General features: G+C 34.8%; 1 protein-coding gene across 1 annotated transcript; it reads right to left on the reverse strand.

Annotated features, from left to right (window-relative positions):
- Positions 1-73: 73 nt before the first annotated feature.
- On the reverse strand, positions 74-12,926 carry LOC126708006 (protein KAKU4). Its single transcript, XM_050407800.1, has 13 exons — positions 12,492-12,926; positions 8,717-8,778; positions 7,775-7,893; positions 6,847-6,932; positions 6,593-6,726; positions 4,968-5,150; positions 4,120-4,300; positions 3,778-3,854; positions 3,434-3,479; positions 2,876-2,957; positions 1,565-1,653; positions 908-1,004; positions 74-826 (listed from the first exon to the last, which is right to left on the reverse strand). Exons 1-13 carry the CDS (start codon positions 12,772-12,774, stop codon positions 466-468), a joined length of 1,800 nt encoding a protein of 599 aa, XP_050263757.1. The 5' UTR covers positions 12,775-12,926; the 3' UTR covers positions 74-465.
- Between the last annotated feature and the right edge of the window lie 1,101 nt (positions 12,927-14,027).

The raw sequence follows: 14,027 nt of genomic DNA on the forward strand, positions 1-14,027 counted from the left end.
ATAAAAAACGTATACGCTGCTAATATAATGATAGGAAAGATAAACCATGACATGATTAATCGTATGACAGGGCTTTAACAAAATCTCAAGTTAAGATATAACTAGATGCAAATTCATTGCACTAAGGTTTCCTTTCCATGGCGCAAGGCTACTACACTAGGGTAATATGTGACTACATGCATAATCCATTTCATGCAAGTATTCCCATTAATGTTCTTACAAGTTACACCCCGAGTATTTCCAACTTCTTGGAATCTTGGCTAAATGGGGACCTACATCTCATCGGGTAAAACACCCGAAGGAAATCAAGAAAAAGAAAATAAAAATCCCTACCTAGTTAATTTAAACTCAATAAGTATCAATTTAATAACTTACAAATGCCTTGCCTGCCGTGTCATTATCCTTAATTTCCTAGACTAGTTTACATAAAATTATACAGTTATAGTACAACATGAGAATCTGGCATCATTTACCCCTACCCCTGGATCCCCTGGATCTGCCCCTCCTATTATATCTGCTCATTTTGTTTCCTTGTTGCTTCTCAACAACGGCGCTGGTCTTATCCACCATATCATTTTTTGAAATTGGCTGAGACAGGTCCTGTGATAACTCTTCATACCGCATACTAGAACTGTTTTGGGAGTCATTGGCAATGGCATCATTTTCATTTATATTTGTTGGGACCTCCATAGAAGCTTCACTCAAAAACTCACAAGTTTCTTCCAGAGGGGCACCTGTAGCTACCTTATCATGGCTTGAACTAATGCAGTTGTCTTCCTCATTAACTGGCATGGGAACTTGTTCTGTATCCAGTCCCGCAATCAAGCTGAAAGGCAAGGGACTCGATTTAATAAAAATTATTTTAAATAATGAAGCCTTAAAAGTAAGGGGCCAACTACCCTTTTACCTAGATCCTGAAGATGGAAAAACGTCACCAGCAAATGCACTTGCTTTTCCAGCCACTTCTTTTGATGTTAAGAAGTTTTCTTCATGTAATGCTGAATCTAAATTTGCATTCAGAAGATGAGATTATAAAGATGCTAAAAGTAGAACACAAATTGACTGATTTTACATGAAACAAGACCCCGTCTCAGGGGAGAAAAACAAAAAACACCAGGAAATCCACATCTACATGGAATTCATTCAGGAAAACATGTTGGTCTAACCAATCCATCAAGAGGGGAGAAACAAAACAGGACCAAGCAAACAGAACCAAACTGAAAATTGCCACCCCCTTCAAAATGTGATAATAAGAGAGTAAAATGAACTTATCGGAGAAAACCGAAATACTCAGGGAGTGTATTGAAGCCATCCTATAATTTTTTTTTTTTTTTTGATAAATGGATAGACAGAACATGATAGTTACATAAATCTCACAAAAAGGACAGCTATAAAGCTAAAAGTGGTCAACACAAGATCAAACACAAGCACTGCAAAATGTCAATTTACATTGTAACAACAATTAATAGTTTCTTTCATTCTACGCATCCCGATAAAATGGCAACAAATAATGTAAAGACAATTTTCAATTCTAAAAGGCAACTGATGTGCCCAGAACTCTAACCTGGTAGGGTTCCTCCAACAATAGAGTTATGTAGCTCGTTCATCACAATAGTGTCCTTAAGCTCATCAACATTGCCAGCACCAGCATCACTGTGATACACATAAAATGACAAAGTTTCAAAACCAGGAATGACAATTACCTTGCCAAGACAGGAAAAAAGAGAGGGCTGGTGGACTGGAGAGAGATGGTGTGTGTGTGTTTTTGACTACATCCAAATCCTTCCAAACTACGTAAGCTATAACATTGATGACGGAACCATAGCGTGATTAGAGAAACAATATACTCTTGGAAGACTGATTCTGCAAGTGTCCATGGTACCTAGTTAGGTTTTTATATTTTATTTGGTTATTTTAGGGTCAATGGTATTTAAGTAATTCTCCAATTGTTGGGTATGGGACATAGTTGTGGGGCTTGGGTTTTCTTTGGTTAATAAGTCTTATTTAATTTATGGGCTTTATGCGTGGGCTTTGGTTCAATTCAATTAGAATTTGGTTTACTAATCAAAGTCGAAGTCCTAAATTTACTAGGAGACGTTAAGATTTAGGGTCTATATTAGTGTCTTGTTGTACTTGAACAAGGGGAAGTTGATCAATAAAACATTTGGTGTTTTCTTCAGCCTTATTTTTCCCCCTCCCTTTCTATTCTATTTTCTTCTTCTCTTTCTTGCCGTACCACATGCATTGTTTATGTATACTGTTCACAAGCACTGTTTACGTGTACCATTCATGCTCATTGTTCTTAAATTGTGAAGAAATGCAATTTATGTTTCTTCTTACTTCATTCTTGAACCCTAGCCCTTCTTTTAGAAGATTCTAAACCTTATATGCACAAATTCTTCTAAACCTTAACCCACATGTACAACCACAAGCACACACAGACAAATTCTCCAATTTATCTTATGTCAACCATTCATCCTAGGCGCTTGTAAGCTCAGAAACAATAGAAACTGTTACAATATTCTTACTAAAAAAATGTAACTCTACCTAATTTTTTTGACAGGTAAATAGTGTAATTTTATTAATAAATGAAAAATATAAACTTTGAGTTCACGATGATGAACACAAAGGAACAGAAAAAATGAATACAACAAAATCATTTTTTGGCAAGTGTAAGAGAATCTAGAAAATCAAGAACCCCAACTAAAGAGCAACAGCTATAAACTATGGAGTAAAAATTTGTAACATCCTGGTATATACAATACACTAACAAAGCTTGAAAAAAAAAACCACAATAAACAAAACAAAACGAAAATTAAAATTAAAAGATTGAAGCTGCCCTAGAATATAAACACAAAAGGAAACACCAACTAACCAGGGTGACACAGTCTTAATAACTTCTAATGACTGAATTCTTTCTCCATAGCTTAATATCCCTTCCATTCCATCCAGCAAACCTATATTACATGATTTTTCATTAGTAAGAAACACTTCTTTTCAGAATAAAAGGGAAAGCAAAACTCTTTGTTACATGTCTATCAAGGCAAAAGGTACAAAAAAGGGGAATATAACCTTGTAAATTCATTTTAAACAGACAAATTGGAGAGTGTTAGTGTGTTTGTGTACTTTATTTACATTGTTGGCCACTTCCTATTAGTTACTTGAAAGCCAGCAGATAGCCTTTTTCTGATTCCCCTGAAAGCAAAAGGTAATTTTTGCCCATGGAAAATTCACAATCATTTTTAAGTGTGATCTCCTTAACTGCTAATTATCAAATTCTAGTAATCTAAAATAAAAACTATTCCGAAAGAAAAAATGAATGGAAAAATATACCACAGTTGACAGCAAGAAACACATTAATTAACAGAAGTACTAGCAAAGATCCATTATGTTGCTGGGACGCTAGACTTTAATGATGGTGAAGAGAGATTACCAAGATCAACTTCTTTTCCCTCAGTGATCTGAGTAGCTTCCAAATCCTTCACACCAAAATGGTTATTTGTGTTAGTCATTCTATTGACCTGTATTAAACATGAGCTACAGGAAAAGAATTCTTGCATTTTTATCAGCTAATTGCAGCAAAAATGGAGTAAAAGAATATGAACAAACCATTTAGATTTCTTATATTAGACTAGAAATGAACATACATACATATATATAAATACTTACATATATACTATAAATGAACATAAACTAAAATTAAATAAATAAATAAATACTTATAAAATAAAATAAAATAAAATAAATAAAACTATAAATTCCTATTCCACTACTCACCTGATTTTGTTCAGAAATGATAATTTCTGGGTTGTGTAACAAAGCTTCCTTTTGTGGCCCATCTTGTGTCAATGAAACTGAAGGGCAGAAAATGAAGTTCCAAGTCTTAGATTTCTACATTTTACTTTCTTTATATTCTATAAATTAAGACAGGTTTGACAATTAGGCAATCTATTCTGCCATTGATTACATTAGATTACTGGAATAAACCAACAAATTCCCTTCAAACTAGTAATTAAGACTATGCTTGGGAAGCCATGAGATGTCAATTGTCCTGTCCTATGGCCAAGTTCAAAGACACATCTATTGGTTATGTAGAGTTGTGCATTTTATCTCCCTTACCATCTTCTAGTTTTTCACCTGCTAAAGAATTTGGGCTACTTTTATGTCCTAAAGTCAATGCAGACCAATCAATTTTAGAGGATGGCAGAGTCCTTAGCATCTCCTCTGTTGCCTTTGATCGCACTCTTCGTATTTCCTCCTGGATATTCCAAGAGCCAGTGGCTGGAGATTCCCTTTTCAGCTGCTCTCAGTTTTCAGCACATAACCATAATAAATTGAGTCAGCATAATGCAGGGAAGAAAATGCATCTATTTTTTCCATTCTTTTAAAACCACAAGCACAAGAAGTTGGAAAAAATGATTAAAACAATTTTCCTACTGATAAAAAAAATTTGATTAATTTTCCCATACTATTATATATATATAGACAAGTATTGCTCCCACAAAATATATAAGAAGAATGTTTGACTTACCACTTTAAAATGAAAGGATGATAACCAGATATAAAAAAGAAACAAAATCAACTAACTAGCTTTCCTTCTTACCATAAACATATTAAGAAGAAAATGGATCAAGATGAAAGTACTATATTATCAGTTTTAAGAATTGTTTTAGACTTTCAATTTCAACCACATTTCTCACTTTCCAGGCCTTCAATTTAATGACTTCCTGGTTAAAATTAAAACCATTATCCTGGTAGAATTCATTATACACTAAGCACATATTTCTCTGAAATATACACATACTTTCATCATGAAACAAGACAGTTTGAAAATAGAGGGTGAACACACCCTTCTGTTTACTATCAATTTAGGTACCAGTCAAAAATAAGTACCAACAAAACAAAATAAATAAAAGTAGCAACAAAACAATATATTCATAAATGGAACAGAATTTTGCAAATAGTACCTTAGATGAAGATGCAGAATTCCCACCAATTGAATATGATGTTTCTTCCGCAAAAAGCTGCATCCCTATTGGTGATGGGGATTTCAATTCAACATGCTCTGCAGAAGGAGATGCCCATGGAGGACGTGCCCGCATGTATGATTTGGCCATATCCGCTGGTGAACCCACCTGATCTTCAGTCACCTGCATCAGTAACACTCGGTTTTCAGAATTGAGATGAAACCAACAATTCATCAAACTTACAAAAACAAGCTTTTTCTATTGCAAGAAAAACAGTCTATTGCCTTTTCTATTAAAAGATCGATATCACTAATAGGTTAAGTGTACGTTTGGAAAAAAGCATAGAGCTTTTTGCTTTTTGTCTCAACTTCCACACACATACAAACCCTCAAAAAAAAAAAAAAAAAAACTAGCTCTTTCAAAATAAGCTAACTTTTTACTTTTATCTTGGAGGCAACAGCAGTTATGCCCCCTATAATTTTGTTTGATTTAAAGAGTCAACATATGTTTATCCCCTCCAATTATAGCTTCACTACTTGCATTTAATGAGACCTTCCTCCACAAGAAAACAAATGACAATATTTAATGACATATGTATTTCTAACTATATATTTAATGACCCTAATCTGTTGAGGATCCATAGCCGATCCCAATATTTTTGGACTAAGGCTTTGTTGTTGTTGTTGTTGTTGTATATATTTCTAACTATTTAACGACACAAATAAGATATGAATAATAAGCAATAAACAATTGTGAAACCCAATCCTGGATAAGGGTATAAAAATGAATCACCGCTTGAGATGGACAACAAACTTCCACCTCAAACATTTATCAAGCCACATATGTTAGGCTTTCTCTTGAAAAGTATGTCAATCAGTTTCTCAGCACTGGAAAATAAGCAATGGTTTCTTCTTCAGGGATCCCAAGAAGCAAAAAGCCAATCTGGTACCTAATGGAATGGGGCATAAACAAGAATTTGGGTGCTAAACATAAGTATGAGGAATGAAGTTACTTGGATAAGTAGGCCTACTCAACAACTTGAAATGTACTGAAATTGACAAGAGGATGAAGCTAATATACGGTTTAATTAACATGTCTACAAAAAGCACCAGGAAAGTAAAAATAAGGTAAAGAATTGGTGACCACCATAGACTACACAGCACTTAAATAAAATTAAGTTGGGAGAGTGTTACAAATTTAAAATATAATAATAAAACTCTTTAAAGAAAATGGAATAATTAATATAAACCAAACGTCTAAGAGTACACAAATGGAGGGTTTAAATGAATGAAATGGGTGGACATCCTAGAAAATTATGAAAAAATCAATCCAAGGATTCCCTAGAAAACCACAACCATAGTAGAGTAGAGAGAGCCTAGTGCTAGTTGGAGTATAAAAAATATAGCTTTGTTGAAATGCAGAAACTCCTGAATCTGCAATAATAAACGGTGACAATAGAAATCCTCAAGATGGCAACTAGTCACTTCATATCAGGCAAAAAATAAAAATTTACAATCCCATATTCCTAATCAAGGCACCAAGATCCAACACCGTACAAACATGTGTGTGGTGTGCGCACACACATGCACAATTAGTGCAAGAGACCATATGAAAGAGTTACTAACAAGTAATGGCATAAGAGAATTTGACGTGCAGGTTCCATGATCCAACTCTAACTTTGAATTTGTCAACTTTTTCTCCTTTAACCATTTTTTTGCCTCCATAACAGCTGTACTGCAGAGATGAGGCGTGTCTATATCTGTAATATAATTAACAACATAAGACACCAATCATTATTTAGTAGGTTGATTTTTTTTTTAATTAAAAAAAGTATGCTTGAAGCCAATACTACTGCCAACTTTTCTGTTGCGTATCTCACCTGGTCCCCCATCCTCTGCATGTTCAGTAGTAGGACAATCCACAACTCTTGATTTAACAATCATTATCAATCGATCACATTCTTCCCTGGTCAAAGGTGAGAACCCCAATCTTCAGTCAAATAAGTAAGAAAGATTAAGAATGAACAATCTGCAGAAATGTTATGTATCATTTTTCCTCTTGAACAATGGATGTTTATGGTTGTCAACAAACTAGTATTGCCTCAAGATACTGATGCTACCATTACATTTTAATTATACAATTCAGGAAAAACATGAGCAGTGGCAAAAATTCTGAGTCCACAAACACACATGCAACAGCGCAACCACATGCATTCATTACACCAATGTAATTCTTGCTATTCTTCTACCCTCTCAATTACTTAATAAAGGGGCCATATTTTACAAATACTACTTGCAATAACATTCCCTCCCATATTCTTAAATCAGATGTAAGATATTAAGAGTTCAGAAATAACATAAGGCCAACCCCAAATATGTATGTATAACATCATCTTCGCTGCCCTTGATAAAAACCTGATGCCAGAGATTTTAGTCTCATATAGTTGCATCAGTACACTGAAGTTCTAGCTGATGGAAAATTTACAAATGAAAGAGGATATTATATGCATTTGAAAGGGTCAGAAAGAAGATTTACTGTTAAGGGAGGATAAACAGGTCAGTCAAGCTATTCTTATTTGTTGCCATAATTGTGGGTCCAAGAAACAATGACACTTTGAACTTCCAAACGGTCTACCCAAGTTCATACTTTAGAAAAGGAAACCAATAATAGCAATATATATATATATATATATATATAAGTAAGTCTATGAAAAACTAAAAGCAATCGAGGTAGGAAAAAACAAGTAGAAAGCAAAACCTTAAAAAAATTAAAATAAAGAGAGAAAAAGCTACTAAATTCTCGCTTACCTCGAGAAGGTCTCCTGCATGAGTAACTGTTCAATTACACACTTAGTCTCACTCTTACCAACTGCTGTCTGGGGCTCCTTCCTGAAGTGCTTGATCATCTCTGATGACCCATCCTTCTTCTGTAAGAATACAAATCAATATCACATCTAATAGAAACAGATAGTTGTCTTATTGTAAACCAGAACATAACAAAGAAAGTGAAGTGCTTGCATGGTCAGAAAGAATGTCATAAATATAGCCATTTTCAAGGTAAACTTTCTGCTAGATATTAGTATCAGCAGGGTCCAACCTACTATCAGAAGTCAATAGAAAAACAAGTAAAGAGCAATCTACTAAACAAGAGAACAGAAGCATCAGCTTCTTCCAAATGGTGACAACAAAATTTATAATTTCAGTCTCTCTCAATGTTTCCATCAAAAAATGGGTGCTTGCAGTCAAAATCTAGCATAATGCCCCTTAATACAACAATTTTCACTTGTTTTAGCATGTAAAATTAGTTTGTTAAGGACAACAGATGGGGAGTTCAAAAGAGAGAACTACTTCTTGGAGTAAAATGTAGTGCCATGAGAATAAGACAATATAAAAATGCTAACTTTCATGGGAATATCAATCAACCATAGTGGGGCTTCATATAATCTGGTATCTGGTTCAAACTTTTCTGAAATTACAGCTCCATTTGCAAAGGACCAAAAAAAAAAAAAAAAATTCAACCCAATTTTCAATTTACAAAACAGCTCACCATTTATTTTGAAAGAAATACAATAGATGAAAACCCAATTTTCACTCTCTTTGAATTTTTACTGACTTGTCAACATAAATATACATTTGGGTTATGTATGCAGATCAAAATTTGAGTATGCAGGCCTGTCATATACCTATGGTAAAATCACCCAATTATCAAAACAAAATCATTGCCATAACACAAAAGAATAATACAACTACCTGTATCAATTTATTAGTCCTCCGAGTAGAGATATCACTATCATCATTCTCAATATTATGCTCTGCCAAAAAAAAAAAAGGATTAAAAAAGAAATCCTGCAAAAAGGATCTGAAAGAAAAAAGGCCAATTTTTTCCTGTCTTAATTACATTGCTAATAATCTATGCCTAATTAATAAAACAGATATGGCGAAAGTGTCAACAGCTGGACACATGAAAATTAAAAGAATATGCCAGAATCTTGTTGACAACATCATAGACATGTAACCAAAAAGGCAAAAGGGCCTCATAGATCAGAAGCATACGATTATTATGCCAGTAGAAATCAAGGAAGCCCCAAATGAAAACATATATCATCTCATTCAAAAGCCAAATGCAAAAGTTTATTGATTTCTAAAGGATGACAAGAAGGGGAAATAAAATATATAATTTTTTTTTCTCAATTATCAATGAACAAAAGTGAAATATTAATTTGTTTTTTGTATGCAATAGGTCTGAGGAAAAAAAAGGCCCCTAACTCAGTAGCAATATGACTCAAAAAGCATAGTATAACTGTACTGTTTTTTGTGTTCACCATCATGAACACCTGTATTTGCTGTTTTTGTTTTTTCATGATGAATATAAGTCTTATTACTTATCAAAAAAAAAAATGGAGGACAATGAAGTCTCAAGGAGAACACATGTTTGAGAAATAAAAAAGAAACAAAAAAGAAAAAAAAATTACAACCTAGGAATCAGCACCTAAGGTTTGCTTGGAATTAACACTAAGTGGTGAAAACAGAAAAACAGAAGCTAGAAATAAGCACCTAGGGTTACATGGCTTCAACACCAAGCAAGTGATATATATAGGAATCCAAGAATCAACACCTAGGCTTACTTGGAATCAACACCAAGCACTGGAAGAAAACCTCCAATCCAAATTTCATTAATTCATGATCAACTATCTAGAATAACAAGTCCAAGAGCCTGTTAATAAGCTCTCTCCAAATTACATCTAACATGGAAAGAAAATAAACTTGTAATGAGATTACTTAAGATATGGAAATAAAAAATCAAATAGAATCAAATCTCTCTAATTGATCAATCAGCATTAATAAGTAAATTTTGTGTTGATCATAAGTAAAGAGGAAAGAAGTGGATTGGTAATGGGCTAAGTTAGGCTTAGATCCTTTTTAGAGTTTGATGTGGATTGCCTAGGTTGGGTTTAGGTGGAAATTAGGCTTCGGAAGAGCTAGGACAGATTGAAGGGTTTGGGGGATTTTTGTGGATTGGATCAAGTCAAAATGGAATGGGCAATGGGAAGACCGATTTATTATATTTCATTTGATTTTATGTATCAAGGGCAGTTTTGTAATTTCATAATGCTCTAGAATGGGCTGTGCTAACAGTCCATTAGATCTTCTTTTGGCCTTTATTTTAAGTTTGGTTATTTAGTTGGGCTTAGTAGTAAAAGCTTGAGTCCGAGTCCGAGTCCGAGTCCAAGTCTTATTAGGGTTTTAAGAAATCCTAATTCAACTAGGATTAGGTATTAGTTTTCTATTTAAAGAGTTGTAGTACTTTCTAATTTCTATTGAGTTGATTAATGATGAATGTTTTCAGAATTTAAGAGCTACGAAGCTTTCTTTAAGGTTTGTGTGATGCAACCTTAGGAACCCTAGGTGTGATGCTTAGGAAGTCTAGGTGTGATTTCTAGAATTTATCTATTTTTCTTTAATTTTACTATTCACGGTTACTGTTCACGGATCACTGTTCACAGCACAGGAACAGCCACCCAAACCTTTGTTTCATCCCCAAACTCTACTAATCCTTGTCCCCTTTGGAAACCCTATTATCCCTCTTATTTTCTAGCCTATTCCCCACCAAAACCTATCCCTAATTCCTCAAAGCCTATACCAGATCTGCCCCCTGGTTTTCTAAATCAGATTTTGTTGTTCCCCCTTGTCCTACGTCAATGGGCTTGGTTTTTATTTATTATTTTTTATTCTATGGATTGAGTTAAGGGCTTGATCATTTTCTATTTAACTAGAGGATAACAAAACAAAGCAAGTGAGCGAGTCTTATAATGCAATTCTGGTGTGACTTGAGTGATGAAGCAGCTGGAGACAAGGGGATGAAAGCAGCAACAAAGGGCTGAGAAAATCAAAATTGCCAATGTATTCATGATGTGCTATAGAGGTTACCAATTGATGGCAGCTTGATGGTGGGTGATGATCACAATGCAGTGTTTAATGGATAATAGGCAATGTCGCAGCCTTTTTTTTTTGTCTGGTTGTGTTATGGGATCCTAGGGTTGATTGGGCTTGATGGCAACAACTGGGGGTATTGGGAGTTTCATCTGGCGGTCAAATTTGTGATGACAACTTTGAGGAGGTGGCAATGGAGGTTTGTATGAAGACATGTGTTTGGATAAGCAAGTCTTTTCCTGGACCAGCGTGGGTGCCAATTTTGCTTGGCAGCAACAGATCGGGTCCTGGATATTTAGGTTGCAATGGGTGTATTTTGCTTTGTGGTTGGGGTGGTGGGGTGATGACGCCATTAGGTATGGACAGTTTTAGATTGGTGGTAAAATTAATGGTGAGGTTCTATTTTAGGTCACGGCTATAAAGAGGTTGTTGTTGGGGAGTTAACATAACAATTGAGTTTGTAGGTGATGCTATGAGCATACTCTTAGTGACAGAAAATAATCGATTTTTTCTCTAGCAGAAAAATTAATGTACTCTTAGCGGATGTTAGTTCTAGCATACTCTTAGTGAGAGTACGCTGCTAACGCAAAGGTCAAAGGTTCACGACCTGCGTGGGCCATTCTAAATAGTTTTACCCCTAAAAAAAAAGGAAGAAAGAAAGGTCTTATACTAACATTTCTTCCCCGCATCAACAAAATCAAACTCAAAAAGCAATCCCATTTCTCCCACAACTTTAGCACACATCAAACATGGAGGCTCATATGTGCATACACACAGGCATGTAAATAAAATTAGTAAGAGCAACATGGTATTTATCCACATCTTTTTAATTACAAAACACACTCTTATTAAAAATTCACCAATTTCCAGGACACCAGCACTCTCCTTCTCACATGCAAAACCACATCCTAAACCCTCCACCAAGTGGATTGGCAAAATTTTCCAAGAAGCAATCTAGTCACTCCAATTTCCAACACTCATCATCCAAATAGCAAACACCTTTGCAACTTTGTTAAGCTTTTTCTACACCATGGACACTTCAGAAACCCCATCAATTCTCCAGTGACTAAAACCTAACAAGACCAACTCAAGGTGTGAAAAGAATGCAATTAAGCTCATTATCTCTATAGCTATTCTTCATATAAAAAAACCCAAATAAAACCCTTGATTTCAAATATCAACCCAAGCAAGCACACACTCCGTGCATGCAATATTTCTGGTCATATCATACCATCCTTATTCAACCACCATATTTAGCCCATTACTAACTTTAGCGTCTTCAACCTACCAATGCCACCTCCTATTTAGTTAACAAGACTACCAACTAAAACCATTTCGGTTTTTTCAGCTTCTACATTTCACCACAGTAAATATAATCCAAAAATACAAGTAACTAACCATTACGCATCTAACATAACACTAAGATAGTCAGTTTTTTTTTTTTTTTGGCTTTATATCCCACATAGCAATCACCATAATAAGATAATAACCGAAACCCTAGAACTAACATAAACTCCGTCCAAATAATTCAAACAAAAAAAAAACCTAATTGTTCGTACCGTACTCATTACAGTATAGAGAAAAACACACATACCGGAGCTAGAATCGTCAGCGGAAGATGAGGCAGAAGAGGACTCGGACTCGGACTCAGAAGACTCGGGGAAGAAAACATTGGTCAATAGCTTTCCAGCACCAGTAGCGATTGTACGAGTAGGAGAGTAGATGAGCCTGGAGAGCCAATTAGGGTTTTCAGGTTCCGGATTGGCCAGTCTTGGCCGCTCGTACGGAGTCCTCGCACCCGCGGCTCGCCTCGGCCGCACCATCTTGCCTCCCGATCGGGGCTCGGTGGCTCGGCGAGATCTGAAAATGGTGGACATAGTGATTTGAAAACGAAGAGACAGAGAAAAGGCAGTTAGTTTTTGTGTGAGTGAGAGAGAGAGAGAGTTCGTTTTGTTTTGTTGTGCTTGTTGTTTGTGTGTAATTGCGTGTTAGAGAAAAAAAAAAAAAATGAGGGAAAAAGTGAGGGGCTGCGGATTTTATAGAATTGAAATTGAAAGTCGTTTGAGGTTTGTAGCGGTTTTCTTCTTCTTCTTTTTTTTTTTTTCTTTTTTTTCTTTTTTTTTGGTTTTAAAAAAAAGGGGGGTTGTAATTATTTTAGGTACTTGAGCACACTCAACTTGATGGCGTGTCGGAATGTGATTGGTTTGGATTTTTGAAATAGGGAACAAAAATAGTTGTTTAACGGACAAATGATCTGTGGATCAGCCAAATAACAATAAAGATCTCATAGTACAACTACAAATGATGGCCTTTTATTTATGTTTATGTTTAGTCTGTTTTTCAGTTTAAAGTCATTTATGTCCAAACAAGGGATAAACAACCAAGATGAAGATAGTCTCGCCTTCTCTTCTCTTAAAATGGTTCATTTTGTTATGTCAATGATTATTTAAAAACCGGTTTTTCTTTTTTTTTAAAATAAAAATTTTATCTTTATAAATATTTAAAATATTAAATTGCAATTTACATCACGTTTGGAGTAGTTTTGACTTTTAACCTTTGATGTTTTGAAATTCATTTGGATCAATAGTTAGGTAGCATTTTGATTTTTGTCCTTGCACCCAAGCGTTGTTCTGATATGTCTATTAAATTGACAAACTATCCACCAACTTTGGTAACGACTTAAATCTCAAATTTGGATTTTTGCTATTATGTAGCCTCTACAAGGTAGCAATTACGTGCTTGGTTGGGTTACTGAAGAATTTAACAATAACTTAGACCATACTTTTCTTATTATAAATTGTAAGACTCTCATCAATCAAATTCCTTAAGTGAGAATGAAGCATTGCTTCCATGAAGTAAACAAATTTGCAGATGCCTTGACAAAAAAGGGCTCAGACTAAAGTCAAGATTTTATACTTTTTGATATATATAGCCCGCTTGTGGATATGCTGTTATTTTATGATAATTATGGTCTGTATTATAAGAGATTGCAATCTTTGTACGCTAACTCTCCTTAGTTCTTGTTAATACTATTCCATTTTTACCCAAAAAAAAAAAAAATTATGTAAATTGCCAAAGACTTTATAAGGCCAAAGAGGGATAAGCCCACTTCAAGCAAGGGTGAAGGGAG

The sequence above is a fragment of the Quercus robur genome, chromosome 12, assembly GCF_932294415.1.
Source record: "Quercus robur chromosome 12, dhQueRobu3.1, whole genome shotgun sequence".
In the NCBI taxonomy this organism is placed as follows: Eukaryota; Viridiplantae; Streptophyta; class Magnoliopsida; order Fagales; family Fagaceae; genus Quercus; species Quercus robur.